Below are 22,244 nucleotides of genomic sequence, written 5' to 3'. Positions count from 1 at the left end.
ATAGAGTAAAACTTTTGACAGAAATATGGATTTGCATCTGAGACTTATTTTCTATTAATTTGTAAATATAAATGCATAAAAATATGTTAAAAAAGAAATAATGCTATAACAAGTATGCTATCAACTACAAAAACAATTAACTTGAATTTTAATTAATTTATATATTCATTGTTAAATTCTAACCTGCATTGTCCACGTGTAGTATTGATTCTTGGATTAGTGAATAGTTTACAAAAATATCATTTATAAAATATTGCAAGTTAACTATATATTTATAACATATATTGGAATTGATCACAGCACACACGCAAAACAAATAATTTATGTAAATGTGACTACTAAAAGTGTGTGTGTCTCTGATTGACAGTTCACTGACAAACACTGCTTTAAATAACGTCATTGATGATTCAACTACAGAGTTTAGAGTGGTAGAGGGATTAAATTATATAAAAAACACGAATTTAGATATATCCTACTAATGAAACATCATAATAAAATATCATACATCTAAATAACTGAAATCAAGAGAAAGATATACTAAGCAAATATTAACCCCATTATTTTTATTAAAATGCACTATCTCTAATATGCTAATTTTTAATACCTTCATTTTATAATTTATAAATACATAAAAAAATAAAAATACTAAAGTAATTGATCATATTGTTTTTGATAATATTTCAATTTATGCATAACAATTATTTTGTATTTAAATAATATGTACGATATTGTTGTGAACTAGTGAGGGTCTGTGGCTCCCTCTAACATGAATATCTTGTATGATCATAGGGTAAACTCTAGCACCGCGAATTTAACTGTATACTAGCATAGCCGAAATAACGAACAAAAGTTATTTAACAAATTTATTGATTAAATGTTAAAATTATTTATCAGTAACGACTGTGATTACTCTCAAATTTTGTACTTACTTTCGTTACCATGGGAAGAACCTTACCAAATCATAAATCACTCGCTTCCTAATATTGTATACTCCAAACAAAGTAATGCTTCTTAGCATTAGTTAGTAAGAATTTGTCTTACTAGGTAACAAATAAATCGTAGATTGTCATGTATATCCGAGCGGATAAATGAGCCACTTTACGACCCAAAAATTAGAGAATTATTAGAATCGTTGAATTGTTAGAACCGTCAAATAAATTTCATTAAAACGCAAATCTTATTAAAGTAGTCAATCTATTATTTGAATTAGTTTTGGAATTGTTTGAAGTTGTAATGCGAGCAGAGTGCTTAGCACTCTACGAGCTACAACCGCGTCAAATTCCCCAACTTTTGGAAAGGTCACGCAACAATAATAAGATCTATAAATATGAATATATCCTAAATACCAAAATAATTTTTATATTGTTTAATACTCGAATCTATAAACAAAGTAAATGATTTACAAATTGTTTTTGAAACATTGATGTTTCATAATTCATAATTTTTATTATTTACATGAAATTTAATGTTAAACAATATATAAATATGTATACTTTATTATTAATAAATGTATATATATATATATATATATACATGTGCTATAAAAATAAGATTTTAACATGTATTAATTCCTATTCAACATGCAACAATTTTATTGGTCTGTTTTGTAATCTCTTAGCCAGTCAAAAATATGTTTCCTAGTAAACATAATACAAAATATAACGAATTGTATATAAACAATGTTGTTATCATCACAATCAAGCTTTAACCTGATACCCTATGATAAAGTGATATTATTTAATTCAAATCGTAATAGGAAAATACGATAGGGTAAGTACGTTAATTTTATATTACAAACAATAAAATTTAAGAATATTTCATAAGAAAATAATTATAAAAGCTTCAGAATATTGGAGTTTAACTATCGCGAATTGTGAGTATAAAAGAAAATTGTAATATATAATAAGAAAAAAGATAAGAAAATAAAATGTAATAATAATAATAATATATATAAGGAAAAAACATTTTGATTTTTTAAATTCATTAATAAAATCATTAAATATTCCATGATTTTTTATTTCTTTAAAATGATTTATAGAAACCCTTCTAATTTCATTAAATTTTATAGTTACTGCTATATATAAGAAATAAATGTGTGTGTCTTCAAATGTTATGCATATTAATTCAAATTTCAAGCCTTCATAGATTAAAAAGATTTGTACCTTTGACTTTAAATGAAATATAATAAAGATTTTAAGTCCAACATCTTATGTTTCACTCATTTATAGTCATTGATGTAATTTCCTCGAAACAACCAAATTTATATATTTTATTATTATTCATATATGTTTCATTAAATAGTAGTATGTCACCATTTATAGAAAATAGCTACTATTAACTAATCAATATAATAACAAATACAATAAAAGACTAATAAAGTAATCCCAAATAACAAATACCTTTGTAATGTAAAAGTGGTACAGAACAGAGAGATAGTAAATTCGTAATTTGTTACTAAATTAGATTTCACATTTCCATTTTTATATATATTTTAAATCATGCACCTTACTTGCTTAGTAATTTACTAGTTATACTTTATTATATATACTTAATACAAACATCCTTTTATTTGCTTTGTGTTATAACCAACTTTATTTATTACTAACATGTATGTATAATGAATGTATAAAATTTTGAATAGCAGTGTATGTAGTAAATATGAGTAAGATATAAAGAATTTCCTAATTAGTATACATTATAATTATAATAATTGCAGATCACAAAAACAATTTATATATTATGGAACTTATAGAATCCACAAACAATTATTTACATTCACTTTCTATTAACAACCATATTTTTTAACTTTCAGATTACTTTTACAATGAGTTTATATTCTGATATTCAAAAAGTAACACAAATACCTCAGACAGATGAAAATGTTGTATTTGTACGTCGAAAAGAATCTAATACAATTAAACGAAATCCAAAATTAAGGAAGTTCAAACCTCCACAGAATGTAGATGTTAGTAATTATATTGTTCCAGTATATCCAAACTAAACACTATTTTTAAACACATTTTGTAATATGTTACAATTTCTATATTAAACTTACTCTTTTATTGAAAAAAATACATGGTAAAATAATGTAATTAAATAGCTAAGAATAATAGCAATTAAAATTCTATCGCATTAAGAAAGTCTACTGACCAATTATTAAACCGAACTGAACACAAAATGAAAAATACCTTATTTTTAATGTATTTTATAAATTATATTTAATTATATTTAATTCTTAAATTATTTTAAATGTTACTCTTTACAGTTGTATGATTATGATTGTAACGATGGCCAACATGATGTGCTTCAAGAGCGTAGCATACATGAAAATGAAATTGCATCCTCCATTATAGAAGTAAATATAATATATATATACTCATTAAAACTTATGATATATACTTGGGAAATACAAATAGATTTTGTTTTGCAGGCTAATTGTGGTGTTAACTATTCAAATGAAAAACTTGAGGAACATTGGAAACTTAGACAAATGAAAGCTAGTTTAAAAGCCAAAGATTATACTTTTAAGGAGAATTTAAAGTCTGATAATTATGATTCAACTACGGAAACTTATAATGGAATTTCCATGTTAGAAACTAGTGCTAAAGATAAAAACAATACTGAAAATGTAGAAAATACTTTAAAAAAATGTGGTCTTAATAAAAATGCAGTGATTAAAGGGCTTTTAAAAAGTAACACAATATCAATAAATGATTTACATATACCAAACGATTGTACAAATATAAGACAAAGCAGTATTCAGGTCTGTATACAGAATCATTTCTAGTTATTTATATTTTTATCATAGATATAATCAATAATTTAAAGTATTTTTATAGAATGAAAATGTTCCTTCATCAAGTAGTTTAAGTCAAGAACACTGTATGAAATTAATTCCATTTCCAGAAGATCCAGAGGTATTAGTTCAATCTTTACAAGTTCATGGTCATATAGATGAAAATAAATATAAAAATATTGATTTTTCTGTAGCACATATAGGTAAAAAAAAAGCAATTACAGCACGACAATTTTTTATTAATATGAGTGACAGTGAATTTGATTTTGTAAAACCACATAAAATGGACAAAAAATAATTTAAATAAGTAAAAACTAATATCTATTACTTTTAAAAAGTATCTTTTAACGAAAATAAATAGTTTAATTTTTTATTATATATAAATTTTATGTTCTGAATATTAAAAAAAATTAAGTTACGTTATATTTATTACAATTTTTTTAATTTGATAATATCATTATAATAATACAGCTTTCAAACAATGGATTATTTTACTTTTTCATATCTTAAAATGAAGATTTTTGTTAAGAGATGTAGATAAAGAAAACATATCTTTGTTCTAAATGATATAGTTTTTATATATATCTTCGCAATAGGTATATTGACTTTATATTTTTTCTACTTCTAAAAATGTATTTAAACACAGTGAAACTCAGTTTATATATATGAAGCTTTTAAGGGACAAGTTGATTCATATAACAGTCGTTCATATACAGAGTAAATTAATAAGGAGTACTATATGAAGTAACTTGTTATCTGTTGGTTTTATCGAGAAACGTCTTAAATGAATTATGTTACATTTCAATGAACTCATTTCTTTACTAATATCTTATATTTTCTGACATATCAAGATGACCTTGAATTTTTTAAATAATAGCATATATTTTCTATGACATTAATCGATCCTGTTGGACATTCTGTACAAAAAAAGTATTATCCTATTTATACTGAAAACCGTTAGTAGATATTATAACTCTAATTTGTCAAATTTAATGTATGAGAGACAAGAATAGAGGTGAAATGGTCTTCTTATATTAAAATATACACAGCCATTTCTAAGCTGTTTAAATAATTTGTTAAATACCATTAAAAAAAAAATAATCTCAGAATACAAAAGATAGTGTTATATCAATCTGATGAATACTTTTAAATGTAACATAATTCGTTTAAAATGTTTTTCGATAAATAATAATAAATATAGGCAACGAATTATTTTAGATAGTTCTTCTTATTAAACTACCCTGTAATAGGGATCCACTTACATACATATTTCTTCCCACCACCTACAATTTTTCGTTCAGTTAATTGGAGTTCATACATAATACATAATAATGTTACAAATTTGTATCGACTATGAAACATGAGAATGGGTCACATAACGCGTACTCCTACTGTTTACATCTTATTGTTAGACGTTCATATAAATGGATTGACGCTCGGTGGTAACTAAATAATAAAATAAAATAATACGAATTTAGCTAAAGTTCAATTAATTTTAAGCTCAGTTAACTACTAAAATTTAGTTCATACAAATAGAGTTCATATAAACGGAATTTCTTCTGCTGTAATATTAAACTTGCTAAAATATTATAATTATTCTAATAACTAAATAGGCTTTACAAGATTCATCTTTTAATGAATTGATTAATAATAGCTATAAAATGCTATAAAGAATAAAAATAATTTGTATATTGTTTGTATAATATCTTTTTATTGATTAAAAGTGCAATAAATATTTTTTCACACTAATATAAATGATATACTTTAAATTTCCTTATGCAATTTAAAAACATATTTTTAAATTTAAAACATTAAGATATAGTTTTAATGTATCAAAACACGCTATGAACAATGATAATAACAATATAATATATATTGTATAATATTACTAGTTTTAATAATTCTAAAATGCAATATTACAGTTAAAAAAAATTAGAGTATTGTAGAATAATTGTATAAAAATTAATCATTTATGTTTGAGATAGGACTGATTAAACTAAATTTGTAAAAAACAATTTTTTTTTAAATAAATTTGTGGAAAATGAACATTCTGTATGTTCTACAATGCAAATAATTTTAAGAGATATGTTTTATATACCATTATAAATTAAAAGCAAATAGATTAAAAGAGAAGTGTTAATAATATTATATATAAAGTGCAATATATTATACAGCATGCAACATTTGAACAAGAATTCCCAAATATCTCTATTTTATTTATAGTTTTATGAAAAAAGATTCTTATGGTAAAAAAACAAACTTTTTTTCAAATAATTCTTATGGTAGAAAATCAAACTTTTTTTCAAAGTTATCTTTATGAAATTTCAAGACCATTAGTATTTTTTAAAATAGAACACTTTTTGTTCACAAAATGACAGTGTCTGCTACAGGGTAACAGATACAGGCTAACCTTTGTTTTTTTTAATAGAATTATATTGTCAACTTTCTTAAATGGAATATGGTTATACTTAGGCCGACAGCAGATGTATAGCTTGTTCCGCGACAAATTCACCGACCTATAATGTTGGCCTTTCAAGGTCATTCAAGGTCATTTATTGCTTTTCAAATCTTATCTTTATTAAACGACCCCAAAATTTGGTTTACTGAAATATTTTGTCAATTCCAGCCGCAAACATGAATCGAAATCACGCTGATGTAATTTATTGTTACTCTTGTTTACAAACAGAGAATATGTGTTGCTAGATTGCCTTTCTGTATATTTGCATAGGAAGAGGAAATAGGACACCCTTGCTACCAAGGTCTTTGGATTTAATACCTTCAAACTTTTCCTTGTAAAACTTTATAAGTTTATCGGGAAGAACCCACTACTTCTAATAATATGAAGAATCGTATTAAAGATGTTTGCCAACAATAATTAGTTCTAAAAGTTTCAAGGGAGTGGACTATTATCAAGGGATAAAGTAAATCGTTAACATTAGCGTTTAAGGTCGTCGTTTCAAATGCAGAAGATAAGGAACAATTTCTGAATGTCCCAAGAAGATAAATTTTTAATGGCAATAAATGAGCTTATAAAACCAACATACTAAATATAGACTGATAAATTTACCACGAAACGGATTGCCGGAACGAAATGAATTGAATGAAAACATATACTTAGTTCGATATAAAAAGGCAAGGACCAACTTGAAATTTCGAAGATATGTCCACCAATACAAGATTCGTAACCATCACAAAATGTCCTCCTCGTAACAAAGTTTTGCTTTTTGAATAACGAATAGTTCAGTATTATTATATTATAATAATTCATTCAATAATTGCATATAACGCTTCTAATGGGACACCCCGTATACCAGACAGTTGTTTTTTCATTATCCATACAAAAGTATGAAGATCAAGTGTCTAGAAATATCAAATTTAAAAAACATTTCAATTTTAACTTTACAAAACTGTGCGTATGAGAGACAAAGAAAAATACAAAGCAGTATTCTTATATTTATATTCTCATTGTCTTCCATACATTTTTAATGAATTTAAAATTGTAAGTGTAATTGTAAGTAATTATAAAATTGTAGACATAGACACAACTATTTTAATACTCTTGTATACAAAATAAAAAATGTGTCAATTAATACATAAAAAATATAAAACATAAATACCTTTGAATTAACTAAAATGTAACTTTGAAACTACTTGGAAAAAAAGATCTTGAGAAAGATTTTATCTACGATTACATATACTTTTAAGAAATAAGGTAACTTTATCCTAAAATATTTTTCTATGACACTAAAAATAATGAAGATATTTAAGTATTCCCATTTAAATACTGTATCTTGTACAAATAGTATTACAAAACTTAGTTAAGAAGTAGACTATTAATATAAACACAGTAAATAAAACACAAATTATTAAAATTAATATTCTAAATCAAAAGTTAGCATGTATATGTTAGATTTTCAGTTATCAAAATTCTACTAGTATCTTTTTTATTAATGCAAATTTGCATATACGTTTATATATGCATTTTTATTTCTTTTTATTTTGCATACAGCCATTACATTACTTACATTCAGCCATTCAGGAGGCACATTGATTATTTCTATACATTAATGCATCTTCCACAGAGTAGAGAAAAGTTTTAATGTTATAAATATTTCTCAAAATTGGCAATGAGTTATTTGAAAATGAAACTAAGTTTACAAAAGTAAAAATTAATCAGTTTAGCTTCTGAAGGGTCTCATTTATATATACTTAGGATTATGAAATAAAATCAACCATATTTTGTAATAAATAAAACAATTTAATGCAAGTAACACAAATCCTTATTACTGTAACTTTTATATACATTAATGACTTCATAATTTGTAAAAGTACAAAAAAAATATAAATAAGAATTAGGGATGCAGACATTTTTTAAATAATATTTTTAAATATTAGGTCATCCCATAAGTTCGTTCCGTTTTTCAAGCGGTTATATATGTTAAGATTGTTTACATACCTTTCAGTTTCATGAAAAAATGTAATCCCCCTCTCGTTGTACAACTTCTCATTTTTCAAGTGCATTGGTCCCTTATCGCCGTATGTTTATAAATCGACACATGAAATGTATACACAAAAGTCGGCACGAACTTATGGGATGACCTAATATCTTCCTAAAGCTTAATTTAAAAATAATAAATTATTTATAAAGCATTGTATAATATACACATTTACTTGAACAGAAGTAGCAATCAAATGGTAGTAGAATAGATTCTGTTGACTTTATAATATTTGTTGCTATATTGCGATCAAAACTCACAAATTTTCTTAGGTAATAATGAAAACATGGATTTCCACAGAGACAATACTTTGCCTCATCTAAATACTTCACCAATGTAAATGGAATTATGCTTGCATCATATGAACATCTATATAAAAAAAAATATGTTTTTTAAAATATTTTTACTATTGATATATCTACATCATCATAATTCAAACATAAATTAAGATAGATATACATGTTCCCCTTTTCATTTTTTGTTACTAATTATTAAACCAAAACTAAAATAGCTATTTAAATTACATATCATACAAACCTTGTTTTCAGAAATGATGTGGCTGCACATTCAGTTAAACTTGGCACATTTATTTTACACTTAGAATATAATGCATAATCTACAGAAGAAAACTCATTGCTTGATACGTCTACTGTAATCAAATGTAAATTCCTTATACTTCCAGGTAAATAACGTAATTTGTTTTTTGATAGATCTAAATATTTTAAATTATGTAACTTTCCAAGACTCTGTGGTAAGAATGATAACATATTCTGACTAGCCTTCAAATTAACAAGACTCTCAAGTTTTCCAATTTGTTGTGGTAATTTGTATAACTGAATTAAAAAATATATTTAATAATGAAATATAAGTAAAACTTATAATAAATATTTTTGTAAGATATGAAATAGACATACCAAATTATTACTTATATCCAATAATTTTAAGTTAGATCTTATAGCAACTTGATTTAACCATACCCATTTCAAAGCCTTATCAAGTCGGTTTTGTGATAAAATAAGTTCTTGTAAATGCTGTAAAGTGCCAAGTTCGTTTGGTAAAGATGAAATTTGATTATTAGACAAATTTAAAATTCTTAAGCTTTGGAGTCTTAAAATTTGCCTATCGAATGATTTTCTATTTAATCCTACTAAATATAATTCTTCAGTTGTTCTTGGAAAACCTTCTAAAGTTGGATATTCAGAAGATTTATTAACCACTACTTTAATCTTTGGTACAGAACTCATACATTTTGGGTTCAAATTTGAAATATCAAGAACTGATGGATCAACCTTTTTAATTATTGCAAGTTTTAAAATGTGAATAAAACTTTTGAGTTGAATTTTATCAGATTGAATAATTAAATCATGAGGTGGTTCTATAAAGCGAATTGTAGCTTTTCCTTCATTAATAAATTTTGTATATATTTTGTCTACATTATTATTAATCTGAAAGAAAATAAAATATAAAATTTTTCAATCTTTTCCTAAAAGAACATATATATTTTATATTTATATATATATATTTTTTTTTAAATAATTTGCACATATTCAGATATATTATTATAATTTATGAATGTATTGATATAGACATTTTACCTTATATTTAGTACCGTGTTTATTTTGTAATGTTTGCCAAAGCAGATATATGTCCGTATTTTTTACTGTTTGTCTCCCAATTGTTATTATGGAACGTAGTGACTTTCTTCTTATTACATTTGTTGTAAATAATCTATTGTTTACTTTTATATTACAATGAAGTTTCATGTTAAACAGATGACTTTTAAGCAAAATACAAAAATTATCTTATTATTTCAATAAATATTTAATATTAATAGTATTTCAAAATTATCATATATTTTTTAATATTAATAATTTAAATATTTTAGTTAATTTAATACGTACTTGTTTAATTAGATATTTGCAATTATACACCGTGACAATATATTTTTTAATAGCACACAATAAAACATAAACAAATCGTTTTTCGCGCGTAGAATAAGAAACAAGTGAATACATGTAAGTACTAGGCAATGTCAAAAACTATTTAACCTATAAATTGTCATATGTCAGCTGTTGTACATATAAATTTCCATATTTTCAGAAACATAAATAATAGAACTATTCATTAGTACATTCACTTTAAATTTAAATAAATCTAGGACTTATTTATAAATTAAAATATCTTGTAGTCGACTAAGAAAAACAGATTTTAGCAGTACCTGAAGGCGGGAAAATAAACGGACGAAAACCGTTAACAATTTTGAAAGGTATAACGAATACAAGAATTGTATTTATTACATTGAATAGATCAATTATATGTACAAATATATAATTAATTATATATATAGATATAAGTATATTTTATATAATACAGCTTGTTAATTTTATTTTAAATTGAGATTGACTAATTCATATATTAAAATGTATTTGTATATTTATTAATGTACTGTAAAGACTTCAGTAATAGAGAAGTTTATTCACGCAAATTTTTGGTGTGTATTAATTCAGGTATTCAGTAGTATATATTCATATATTCTTTTTTTATAAAATATTTATAAATTTGTGCATATATAAATATAATTTATTGCAATTAAAAATAATTATAAATTACATATTTTATTTTTTATAAAAATACATAAGTAATTATCTAATGCCAAGTAATAATATTATATAAGTATTATACGTATACATATATACTTCAACTTCAAATTTGTTTTATTAATTCTTTTCAAATATATTCACTGTACAAAGGAATACGTAGAATTAAAAGAAACATGCATGATGAGAAATATATAATAATAATTTCCTTCTATATCATCTATGTGCCAAATTTTGAAGGTCACTGTGAGTTGTTAGATAGAACATTATATTTTTTTATAGAAATTAAAACAATATTTATTGATATTTAAAAAATTTATTGATATATACACCATGATAGTATTGTCATAAATGATATTTAAATTGTATATTTTTATAGCTATTTGGTATGATTACGCATTATACATAGGAAGATCAATATTTATTATAAAAACAATTTTCTACTAGCTATCTTGGTTACAATCAACATTGCTTTCATGTACATTTCTTTTATTAGATACAACATTAGTGAATGTTTTTATACGTAAACACATAGTTTATTATAAATTTCTATTTCACTCTCTCTTTCCTTTAATTTTTCACTCATCTGTTTCTCTCATTTTCTCAGTTCTTCTATACCTACCTGGCTATATCTACATTTATTGATACATCTTATTCTTTCCTTTTCCTATTCAGTTCTCATCTAACTTTTAATCTTTTCTTCTATGCGCTTCTTCAACAATGGCTTCTTTGAATTTCTCTCTGCCTTTCCTTTAAATCTGGCTTCTTTATTAACTAATTTAATCTTGAATTTATGTATTTATTTTATAATTTATTTATTTATTTATTTATTATTTATTTCTCAATGTTTTCTTCCTTATGATGTAATTAGGTATCCATTAATTCAATTTTAGGAATTTATTATTTACATAGTATTTACTATTTACATATAATATGACTGAATCATTGAAATAACTTTAAAAACCAAGAATTTCATTGTCATTTATAGAATAAATATCTAGTTAATCCTTTTTTATTAAATGTGTGACTTTTTTTATTTCAATAGAAAAATGGAAAATATTCTGCTCGAAAAATTTAAAATGAACTTTGAAGCTTGATACGCAAATAATATAGAAGAAAATAATCATTGCAACATTTTTAACATCAAATTATGTGATTTTATATATTTCGTTATATAGAGAAAGAATATTTATGAATAACTTAAGACTGTCAATTTAAAACACTCAATATTAGTAATATTATCATAAGACAGGAAATTAAATAGTGAAAATATTTCTAGGTCACAAAATTTTTTATATTGTGTTACAATGAAGTCTGTTGCATCCAAATCTAATCATCAACCATCTATAGTTGACATGTTTTATAAACAATTTGCTAAGAAAAAACAAATAAGTTATGATGCAAATAACGATGGAGAATTACAAAATTTACAAAACATTAAAACAGAAAATAACATATCTTTGAAAAGTGAGCAAGATAAAGAAAACCACTATCCAGGAACAAATGAGGACTATTCTGATAAACATGTTGAAAAAAAAGTCAAGTTTAAAGATACTACAATTTTATCAACATCTAAAATTAAAAGTACAAATACATTTCATAGTAAATGTGAATATTGTCGTCAGAAATTAAATGATGATATCAAAATTTATCAGGGTCATCCAAATGGTGCTGTAGATGAAGATATTGCTTTAACTAATCCAAAGTTATGTTTATTTAATGGTAATGAATCTTTTATACATGAAAGTGATCAGCGCCCTCAAAATAAATTGACTTATTTCAGGTAATATTTTTCTGTTTTTTATAAACATGTATATTTTGTAAAAAAATTATAAAACTACCAAAATTTTAGTGTTTATGATAAAAATGGCCACTTGTGTGCTTTTGACACTGGACTTATAGAAAAGAATGTAATGTTATATTTTTCTGGATATATAAAAGCTATTTATGAAGAAGATACATCACCAGAGAGTGGAGTACCGGCAAAAGATATGGGTCCTATAATTGAGTGGTATGTATCTGGTTTCGATGGAGGAGAATTGGCTCTTATAGGTTTTAACACAGCATTTTGTGAATATATTCTAATGAATCCATCTGAAGAATATGCCCCTTTTATGGATGTTGTCAGAGAAAAAATATATATGAGTAAATTGATTATCGAGTTTCTTTTAGATGAAATTAATTCCAGTTATGAGGATTTGCTCAATAAGCTTCAAGTAATTTAAATTTATTATTAAATGAATCATAAGTAGTATAATTAATATAATACAATACTAAACTTATATAATTTTCACAGACAATAGTACCACCTAAAGGTATTACAAAATTTACTGAAGATTCTCTACTAAGACATGCACAATTTATATGTGATCAAGTATTATCATTTGATGATTCTGCTTCAGCAGAAGATACTCTTCTTATTACAAGTCCTTGCATGCGAGCATTAGCAAACCTTGCAGGTGTTACATTGGGAAAAAGAGTAGGCCCTCGTCAAACGCGACTTAAAGAACAAAAAGTTAGGAAACCTGCTTGGACTAAAGCAACTACTACACAATTAGTTAACAATATGTTTGAAAATATATTTGCAGATCAGTTAACTAAACACAATGATACAATAACAATGGTAAACTTTCAATTTTCTAAATTAATATCTATATTAATATAACAGATAATTATTAATTATCTACAATTGTATATATAAAGTCCCTTTATAAAGTACATATACTTCTTAAATGATAAATACAAATAAACTTTATATAAACTTCAGGTTTGTTTCTTTTTTTATACCATTAGGTACCTAAACGACAAAGATGTGGAGTATGTGAAAATTGTCAACAACCTGATTGTGGTCTTTGTAATGCTTGTAAAGATATGATAAAATTTGGGGGAACAGGAAGAGGCAAACAGGCTTGCATTAAAAGAAGATGTCCCAATATGTCTATTCAAGTAAAACAACTATTTAAGTTATTGTGGCAATCAAAATCTAATATAATAAACATTTTGTACCTTTATTTAGGAAGCAGATGACTCTGATCTAGAAAATGAAGATCAATATGATACTTTAAGAATTGAAGTAGAAGAACGCAAAAAAAAAGTTTTTGGAGAACTTAAAAAGGATATTGTGTGGATAGGAGATCAAATAGCCAGTAATAATCTGAAAACCTATTACAAATCCGTTATAGTAGGTGATGAAAAAATAGAAATAAATGATTATGTACTTGTTGAACCAAGAAATCCAACAAGTCCATCACATGTTGCTAAAGTTATTTACATGTGGGAAAATAAAAATGGTATGAAACAATTTCATGCAAATTGGTTGCATAGAGGAAATGATACTATTCTTGGGGAAACATCAGATCCTATAGAATTGTTTTTGAGTGATGATTGTGATGATGTACCATTTAAATCTGTTAGATCTAAATGTACTGTTATTTTTAAAAATATACCGAAAAATTGGGCTGAATTAGGTACTATATTTAACATTCATTGATCAAGTTTTTAATACAAATATCAAAACAAAAAATATTTTTGACTCTATAATTATAGGTAATATGGATTTAAATTCTGAGAATGAAGTAAAAGACTTAGATGGTAAAACATTCTTCTATCAGAAACGTTATACACCTGCAACAGCCAGATTTGAAGACCCATTACCAGATCTAATATGTCTTTTTAAAGAAAAAAGTCATCGATTTTGTCCTGCTTGTGCGCATTTACGGGAAGTGGAACAATTCAATACCCCAAAGGTATGTAAAGTTAATACTGTTCATTTTACTTGTGTTATACAGGATGACAAGAAAATAGGTGATCAAACTTTGATACCATATTCTACTATTTCTAAGGATGAAAAAAAGGTCATAGGTTCGGAAACTCTTCCTTTTCGAGATATAGACACTTCTTGCTTAGATCAAAAATTCACTAGAATAGCTGTCAGACAGATATTTCAGACGCTTCACGCAATGTCATCATTTCTTTTGCTAGAAGTAAATAATGTATTAGATCAAACTATGTCGATATTGAAGACAGTGTATTTCAAAGTAAATCAGTATGTATATAAATATTTTATAGAGAAGACAGTGCTATCAGAATAATTTATTCTAATATTGAGTGGACAAGTATTCATTTTACATATGGATGAGCCAACATCCACAAAATATAAAATTAAAATAAAAATGATATAAATAGCTAAAAACACATCATTCGCTACAAATTCTATACAATCAAATGTTTAATTGCTCATTCTTATACCTGAGTCGAAACTCTGGATCTGGAGCAATACGGGCGTACCAAGATCTCAACCAATCCTGTTTGAAACTTTTCAGATTGGTCCTGATTTCGGTACTCACATATCCCTGCTAATAAAGCATGATATATTAAGATAATACCATTATACAAACTACTCAAATTATAATTTAAACATGACAAAAGTAAACTGTATGAAAGTATCCTTTTCAGTGTTATTTTTTAGCAAATAAGCTAATCAATAAAAACAAATTAAAGACAAATTCACGTTTAGTTTAGTTTATGTCAATATGAAAAGAGCAATATAGGGTATTGAGAAAAATAAAAGAATTTCAATTACTTATTCACAAATAAGGATAGTTCAACGTTTTCTTTCTTAATTTGAGATACTAACACATTTTTTCACAAAATTAGAATTGCTTAAATATTGAGACAATTTATATATGAGACACTTAAAATCAAAGGGATGCAAGTAACATTTTTCTAATATTGAGGAAATCAAATTTGAAATTCAAATGTATTAAAAAAATACCATGTAATATCTCTATGAAAATTAAATTATATTTAATGCCTAACATATATGTAGTAAGAAGCATATACACAAATTTCTACTGAATTTCATCTTTTAGTTTATGAATTATTAAATATTTGAATTATGAGAACTTATTTCAATATTATTTGCTTAGCAGTAAATTTTAACTAGTCATTTTCATTCTTAATTCAAAAACTTCAAAAATATCATCTGAATTCCTTTGGTCCTAAGTGCATATGATATTCTCATATAATATTAGAAATTTATAATGAAATAAGTAACGTAAACTTTATTTTCAATAACATTTATAATATTCATACTTTTTATATTTTAAGGTATATGAACGAATAAAGGAGAAGAGTACTAAAGAAGTTATTTATGGTTTAGTAAAATATAAAGGAGAAGACTATAGAGTTGGAACAACAGTATTTTTACAACCTAAAGCTTTTAATTTCAAATATAAAATTATATATCAAGACGCTCAAAAAGTAAAAAAGGAGAATGTTGATGAAGATATGTACCCCGAATTTTACAGAAGATCTTCTGATCATACGAAAGGTTCAAATGTTGATACCCCTGATCCTTTTTGTATAGGGTATATAAATGAAATATATGCTAGTACAAATGATATGTTAGTTGCACCATCTGACATTAATATTAAGGTGAATAAGCTATATAGACCAGAAAATACACACAAATATCTTACATTAATGGAACAAGCAGATTTAAATATGGTTTATTGGAGCGATGAAGGTACATTACAAAAATTTTATATTCTTATAAAAATCACATAGATATAAATTTTTGTATGTATATGTACATAATATTTTGTAAAATAAATGTTTTTTCAGTTTGTAACATCAAATTTATCGAAGTTGTTGGAAAATGCTATCTTGCTTACTCTGAAAATTTAAATCAAACTGTTGATGAATGGACTGCTGAAGGACCAAATCGATTTTATTTTAATGAAGCTTATAATGCACAAGAGAAAACATTTAATGAACCACCATATCACGCTATTAGTATTGGTAAAAGTGGCAAAAGTAAAGGTAACCTAAAGTTTAAAGGGAAAAAAACAGAAGAGAGTAAAAAAAGAGCATTTGTTAATAGACCTATTGAATATAATAAAATATTGAAAAAATTGAGAACATTGGATGTATTTGCTGGATGTGGTGGTATGTAGTTTACTGCAAAATTCTTGCAAAATTCTACAATTTATTATATATTAATTGTTATTATATAATTTTAACATAGTAAATTGAAAAAATGAATAATTTGAACCAATTTATTTTAAAGGGTTATCCGAAGGTTTATATCAAGCTGGAATAACTGAAAATCTTTGGGCTATAGAAAAAGAAGAAGCAGCTGCTAATGCATACCGATTAAACAACCCTAATGCAACAGTATTTACAGATGATTGTAATATATTATTAAAAATGGTTATGGATGTAAGTGGTATTGTACAATTCTACAAGTTGTAATTTGTGCATTAATTATATGTTATGATTTATAATTGTCATATTATATCTTTTTTTACTGTACATATAATGTAATATAATTATTATAATTTTTAAACATTTCATTTTTAGGGTGAAAAAACAAATAAGGTTGGTCAAAAACTTCCTCAAAAAGGACAAGTAGAATTATTGTGTGGTGGTCCACCATGTCAAGGTTTTAGCGCCATGAATCGTTTTAATTCACGCCAGTATTCTTTGTTCAAAAATTCTCTGGTTGTTTCGTATCTATCATATTGTGATTACTACAGGCCCAATTTTTTTATTATGGAAAATGTTCGAAATTTTGTAACTTTTGAAAGAAGCATGGTTCTAAAATTAACATTAAGATGTCTAGTTCGTATGGGTTACCAATGTACTTTTGGTATCCTTCAAGCTGGAAATTATGGAATCCCTCAAACAAGACGAAGGTTGTTGCCATTTTAAGTATAACTCATAATAGTTTAAAGTTGCTAATTTTTTAAATTTTATTTTATTATATTACATAGAATAATAATCCTAGCTGCTGCACCTGGACAAATACTTCCACAATATCCAGAACCAACACATGTTTTTAGTAAACGTGCTTGTCAATTAAGTGTATTAGTTGATAATAAAAAGGTAAATAATATTTAGTACTATGAGACAATAAATAAGTGACATTTACAATTTAAGCTATATTACTATAAATACTAAATAACATTTCAGTATAGCACAAATTGCAGTTGGACAGAATCAGCACCATTTAGAACAATCAATGTAAGGGATGCACTGTTCGATTTACCAGAAATTAAAAATGGTTGGAATAAAGAAGAGATGTCATATACAAACGATGCTATATCACATTTTCAAAGAAGAGTACTAATCAAATAAAAATATTTTAAGAGAATAAAACAGTTACTCTTTGCAGACAACAAATTCATAGTACGTTTTAAATTTATACTTTTTCAGATTAGAGGAAAACAATATCAACCATTATTAAGAGATCACATATGTAAAGAAATGACACCTCTTGTAGAAACTAGAATAGCTCATATTCCAGTCGCTAGTGGTTCTGATTGGCGTGATTTACCAAATATTATTGTAAGATTAAGTGATGGTACTTGTACCAAAAAATTGTAAGTAAAGTATAGTTTTTCAAACTTTATCTTATGTTTAAAAATATTATATATGTTAAAATATTATAATATTTAAAATATTATATATGTTAAATTTTTTATTTAAGAGAATATACTCACGATGATAAAAAGGTTGGAAAGAGTTCTACAGGAGCATATCGTGGAGTATGTAGTTGTTGCATGGGAAAACAGTGTGATCCTACAGATAGACAATTTAATACTTTAATTCCATGGTGCTTACCACATACAGGAAATCGTCATAATCATTGGGCAGGTTTATATGGTAGATTAGAATGGAGTGGATTTTTTAGTACGACTATTACAAATCCTGAACCTATGGGAAAACAGGTATGCAAAACTATTATCTTAAATTTAATTATCAAATAATTAAAAACATTTAACATATATGTATACTTTATATTTATATACATTTAATCATTATTATTAAAAATATACAGTATTTCTAACACCAGGCGAACTAGATTATATTTTCATTCCAAATAAAGTTAAAAAAGTCATAGAGGAAAATTTTATATTATTTAACAAGGTCTATCATCTTGTGGAGCAATTTTTTATATAAGATCATCTGTACATTTGAAAAAATGCTCTTTTACAGTCTTTTCCTAATTTCGCTTGGGGTAAAGATGCATACATAAAGCTCCTTACTTAGTTACTAAAATCATTTTGTTAATACAAAAAGCTATGCTTTTGACCCATTTGCATCATGGCCCTACTTAAGGGGCCATTTGAAGGCATCAGCGGCGTTCAACTGACGACTGGTCCCTATCACCGTGTGCGATCGGTCGTAGGTGCAGTAAATGACATCCGAATTCTTCATGGAGTTTATCTAAAATTTACTGTTCAAAACGATTGGTAGACAATGTTACCTCGCAAACATCGCATCTTACATTCTTTACAACAGAGGAAAAAAATAAAAATTATTTATTTAAAAAAAAATTATTTAGATTAAAATGGAAATTAAATCATATTATTTCTCATGGAATTCTTTAAAATGGTTAATACATAATGGTACATCGCAAATATGGCATTTAAAGACCGTTTCTCTTTGAATACATTTAGATAAGCATGCAACGCATCGCTTTGACGTTCTGCTTCCCTTTGCTGGAGTTGGAGGTATCCGAATAGGAAAATGCCTGCCAGTATATCGCGTTATCGAATCGTTAGATGGCTCACTTACTTTTATATTTGGTAAATATTCGCCAATAATTTCTTCGGCTAATTGTTGTTTAAAAATATGAAAAACTCGATCCTTTTTATGATTTTTAAAAATTACGTAACTGTTTAGTAACATCATGTCTATGAGGTAAAAAAATATTTTCTTATAGGCTTTTTTACATCTTCGCATAGTATGAAATTTACTTAATATTTGATCGTCAAATCAACTCCACCCATATTCTGATTATAATCAATTACTACCGTTGGTTTTACACATTTTTGTCCGGTATATCGGTTTGTTTTCTCCGTTTCAGCAAATTCTAAGCTATGCATAGTTGTTAGTAAAACGATATCTTTTTTATCCTTCCATTTTATCGCCGCCATATTTCTTGTAGAATATACTACAGCTTCTCCCCTTTGTAATTGGTGTACTTTTAGTTCTCGAGGCATTTGTTTCCCATTAATTCTCGCAGTTCCGCATACATTTTTTTTCATGTCATGTAATTTTCGATACAATGTCGGTGAACTGTACCAATTATCAATAAATAAACAATATCCTTTGTACAATAACTCACTCTCTTCCAACAAATTCATCACAACATTTTTGCTAGCAGATCCGGTATCACTTTTATCTTTTCCTGTATATATATTGAAATTGTGTATGTATTTTGATTTCGAATCACACAGTTTATAAAACTTAACACCAAATCTTGCTTGTTTTGTTCGAATAAATTGAATATAATGTAAACGGCTTCTACATTGCATTAATGACTCATCAATCGAAATGTTTTTATGTGGCATATACATACTAATGAAAGTCTTTTTTATTATTTAAATAACTTCTCGGATTTTTGTGAGTGCGTCATTAGAATTATTATTACTGGAAAAATGTAGATTTTTAGTAATAGAAACAAATCGGTTACGGTCCATAATATTCTTAAAATATGGTGTTTCTATGCTTTTATCTGCGGTCCAATAACTTTGAATATTTGGCTTAGAAACTAAACTCATTAAAATGTTTAAAGCAATAAATACTTTTAGTTCATCTTCTGAAAGAGGCATAAAATTTACGTCGGTTTCTCCATGTTTATTTATTTCTGTAACTAATTTTGTAACTAATTCTTTGTTAAAAAATAATTCAAAAACTTCCCTCCTCGACAGGTTTTGCGTATTAACAGTTGCACCGCCCACACTTGAAAAATCATGTATAATTGGCGTATGATTTTCGGCTTTCCACACGTAATCTTCATTTCTAAAACTGTCGCACTGATCAACTTCGCTGTCTTCACTTGATGAGATCCTATGGATACGTTTTCGAGTATGTCCTATTTGTATACTTTGATCCGAATCATCAAGATCATCAAAATCCATTGGGGCAACTAAATTTTAGTTTACATTATAAAATTAGAATATTTTTTAAATTTGAATTTGTTAAATTTGATTAAGATTGACAGTACTTACTCATAGTGGTAGTTAAAAAGATTTTCACAACAAAAAGTAAGACTTATTTAGAAAATAATGAACTGATATAGGCGAGATGCTCACAAATGGGTCAAACGTGATCTCTCCCACATCTGAAGAATACTGGAATAAAAAGCAGTCGCAGTCTCGTGGATTATTCCGCGCTTAGTGATAGAAAACAGTCGCAGATCGCGTAATAATCCGCGCTTGGTAATAGAAGACAGTCGTAAATCGCGTAATAATCCGCGCTTAGTGATAGAAGACAGTCGCAGCGCGCTGATTAATCCGCGCTTGGATGCAAATGGGTTAAAATGTTTCAATGTTTAATTTTATGCATCATATCTTTTTATGTAATACATATAATTAACTTATATTTGGTATAATATGAATCATAATTTTAATTAAAATTCATGTACAGTTAATGTAAATAATCGATTTAATCTTTAAGGGTCGTGTGTTACATCCAATACAAACTCGGGTAGTAAGTGTACGTGAATGTGCTAGATCTCAAGGATTTCCTGATTCTTTTCGATTTTATGGCACTATAGTTGATAAACATCGACAAATTGGAAATGCGGTTCCTCCACCGCTTGGAGAAGCTGTTGGTCATGAACTAAGAAAATGTTTGCGAGATGAAAGTGTGAAATTGATACAAAGTTGCAATTAAAACCTCATTGAGTTAAACCTAAAACACATGTAAAAACATAGAAGAAAATACATGACGAAACATGAAGTATTAAAAAAATGAATTTAACAGTGACTTAATTGAAACATTTACAAGTTATTGCATATTCATATAATGTAAAAGTACTTCTTTATATTTTATTATTTATTTATATTTTATTATTTATTTTAATTTCATGTAAAATATCAAACATAATTTATAAATATATTTATTATACACGCGTGTATGTGAATATTTAAGAATTTACGTTCATTCTACTTATTTGTATCTTTTATATATGAAAAAGATGTATGATTTTTATCTTTGTATAATGTATTTTAAAGCTCAAATAAATATCCATAAATATATATAAATAATGCGTCTGTAGCAGCGTATGCGTCAATATTGGTTGCCACAGATGCCAAAATAGAGGCAAATTTCATTGTGATGGTACCGAGTATTTTGCAAATATCTTGAAAAATAAGATCAACCGTCGATTACATGTATAGGAAAAAGTTATTCAAAATATTGAGTTTACAACATATCCAAAAATTATCGAAATCGAAGAGTAGATAACTTTTCTGCAGCTTTATTTCCATCTTCTTAATTTTATTTTTTTCTGACTAAAAAATTAAAAAACCGATACAATTTATTAATGTTATTTTTCTA

General features: G+C 26.0%; 5 protein-coding genes across 13 annotated transcripts in view; 2 read left to right on the top strand and 3 right to left on the bottom strand.

The window, feature by feature from the left end:
* Positions 1–22,244, bottom strand: part of LOC126916816 (phospholipid phosphatase 1-like) — a 58,860-nt gene that overhangs the window by 36,044 nt on the left and 572 nt on the right. The window contains exon 1 of one of the 2 annotated variants that reach the window (XM_050723005.1): positions 184–502. The exons of the other annotated variant lie outside the window; for it this stretch is intronic. Within the exon in view, the coding sequence (XP_050578962.1) occupies positions 184–189 (6 nt within the window). The 5' untranslated portion in view covers positions 190–502. Of the gene's footprint in view, positions 1–183; positions 503–22,244 lie in introns of those variants that run through there. 2 annotated transcript variants of the gene reach the window in all.
* On the top strand, positions 1,573–5,273 carry LOC126916817 (uncharacterized). Of its 3 annotated transcripts, none has more exons than XM_050723012.1 (5): positions 1,573–1,770; positions 2,813–2,965; positions 3,266–3,355; positions 3,431–3,763; positions 3,840–5,273. In XM_050723012.1, the coding sequence occupies exons 2-5, from the start codon at positions 2,825–2,827 to the stop codon at positions 4,092–4,094; spliced, it is 819 nt and encodes a 272-aa protein (XP_050578969.1). In that variant the 5' UTR covers positions 1,573–1,770; positions 2,813–2,824; the 3' UTR covers positions 4,095–5,273. The 3 variants fall into 3 exon arrangements, with proteins under 3 accessions (XP_050578969.1, XP_050578971.1, XP_050578970.1); XM_050723014.1 differs by lacking the exon at positions 1,573–1,770 and adding an exon at positions 2,482–2,608; XM_050723013.1 differs by lacking the exon at positions 1,573–1,770 and adding an exon at positions 2,482–2,662.
* Positions 3,841–21,943, top strand: LOC126916812 (DNA (cytosine-5)-methyltransferase PliMCI-like). 6 transcript variants are annotated; one of them, XM_050722997.1, is made up of 16 exons: positions 3,841–3,917; positions 12,169–12,672; positions 12,742–13,105; positions 13,186–13,512; positions 13,683–13,835; positions 13,906–14,356; positions 14,436–14,635; positions 15,999–16,416; positions 16,515–16,838; positions 16,960–17,111; positions 17,253–17,587; positions 17,666–17,777; positions 17,865–18,014; positions 18,108–18,274; positions 18,382–18,622; positions 21,360–21,943. In XM_050722997.1, exons 2-16 carry the CDS (start codon positions 12,197–12,199, stop codon positions 21,576–21,578), a joined length of 4,089 nt encoding a protein of 1,362 aa, XP_050578954.1. In that variant the 5' UTR covers positions 3,841–3,917; positions 12,169–12,196; the 3' UTR covers positions 21,579–21,943. The 6 variants fall into 6 exon arrangements, with proteins under 6 accessions (XP_050578954.1, XP_050578952.1, XP_050578953.1 ...); XM_050722995.1 differs by lacking the exon at positions 3,841–3,917 and adding an exon at positions 10,413–10,558; XM_050722996.1 differs by lacking the exon at positions 3,841–3,917 and adding an exon at positions 10,707–10,783.
* Positions 8,414–10,592, bottom strand: LOC126916815 (leucine-rich repeat protein 1). The gene is made up of 6 exons (XM_050723004.1): positions 10,511–10,592; positions 10,194–10,340; positions 9,888–10,068; positions 9,207–9,737; positions 8,830–9,125; positions 8,414–8,661 (listed from the first exon to the last, which is right to left on the bottom strand). The coding sequence occupies exons 3-6, from the start codon at positions 10,053–10,055 to the stop codon at positions 8,433–8,435; spliced, it is 1,224 nt and encodes a 407-aa protein (XP_050578961.1). The 5' UTR covers positions 10,056–10,068; positions 10,194–10,340; positions 10,511–10,592; the 3' UTR covers positions 8,414–8,432.
* Positions 18,827–21,311, bottom strand: LOC126916818 (piggyBac transposable element-derived protein 4-like). Its single transcript, XM_050723015.1, has 2 exons — positions 20,912–21,311; positions 18,827–20,829 (listed from the first exon to the last, which is right to left on the bottom strand). The coding sequence occupies exons 1-2, from the start codon at positions 20,913–20,915 to the stop codon at positions 20,282–20,284; spliced, it is 552 nt and encodes a 183-aa protein (XP_050578972.1). The 5' UTR covers positions 20,916–21,311; the 3' UTR covers positions 18,827–20,281.

This window comes from Bombus affinis, chromosome 5 (genome assembly GCF_024516045.1).
Source record: "Bombus affinis isolate iyBomAffi1 chromosome 5, iyBomAffi1.2, whole genome shotgun sequence".
Lineage (NCBI taxonomy): Eukaryota > Metazoa > Arthropoda > Insecta > Hymenoptera > Apidae > Bombus > Bombus affinis.
This window is presented reverse-complemented; position numbering and strand designations above follow the sequence as displayed.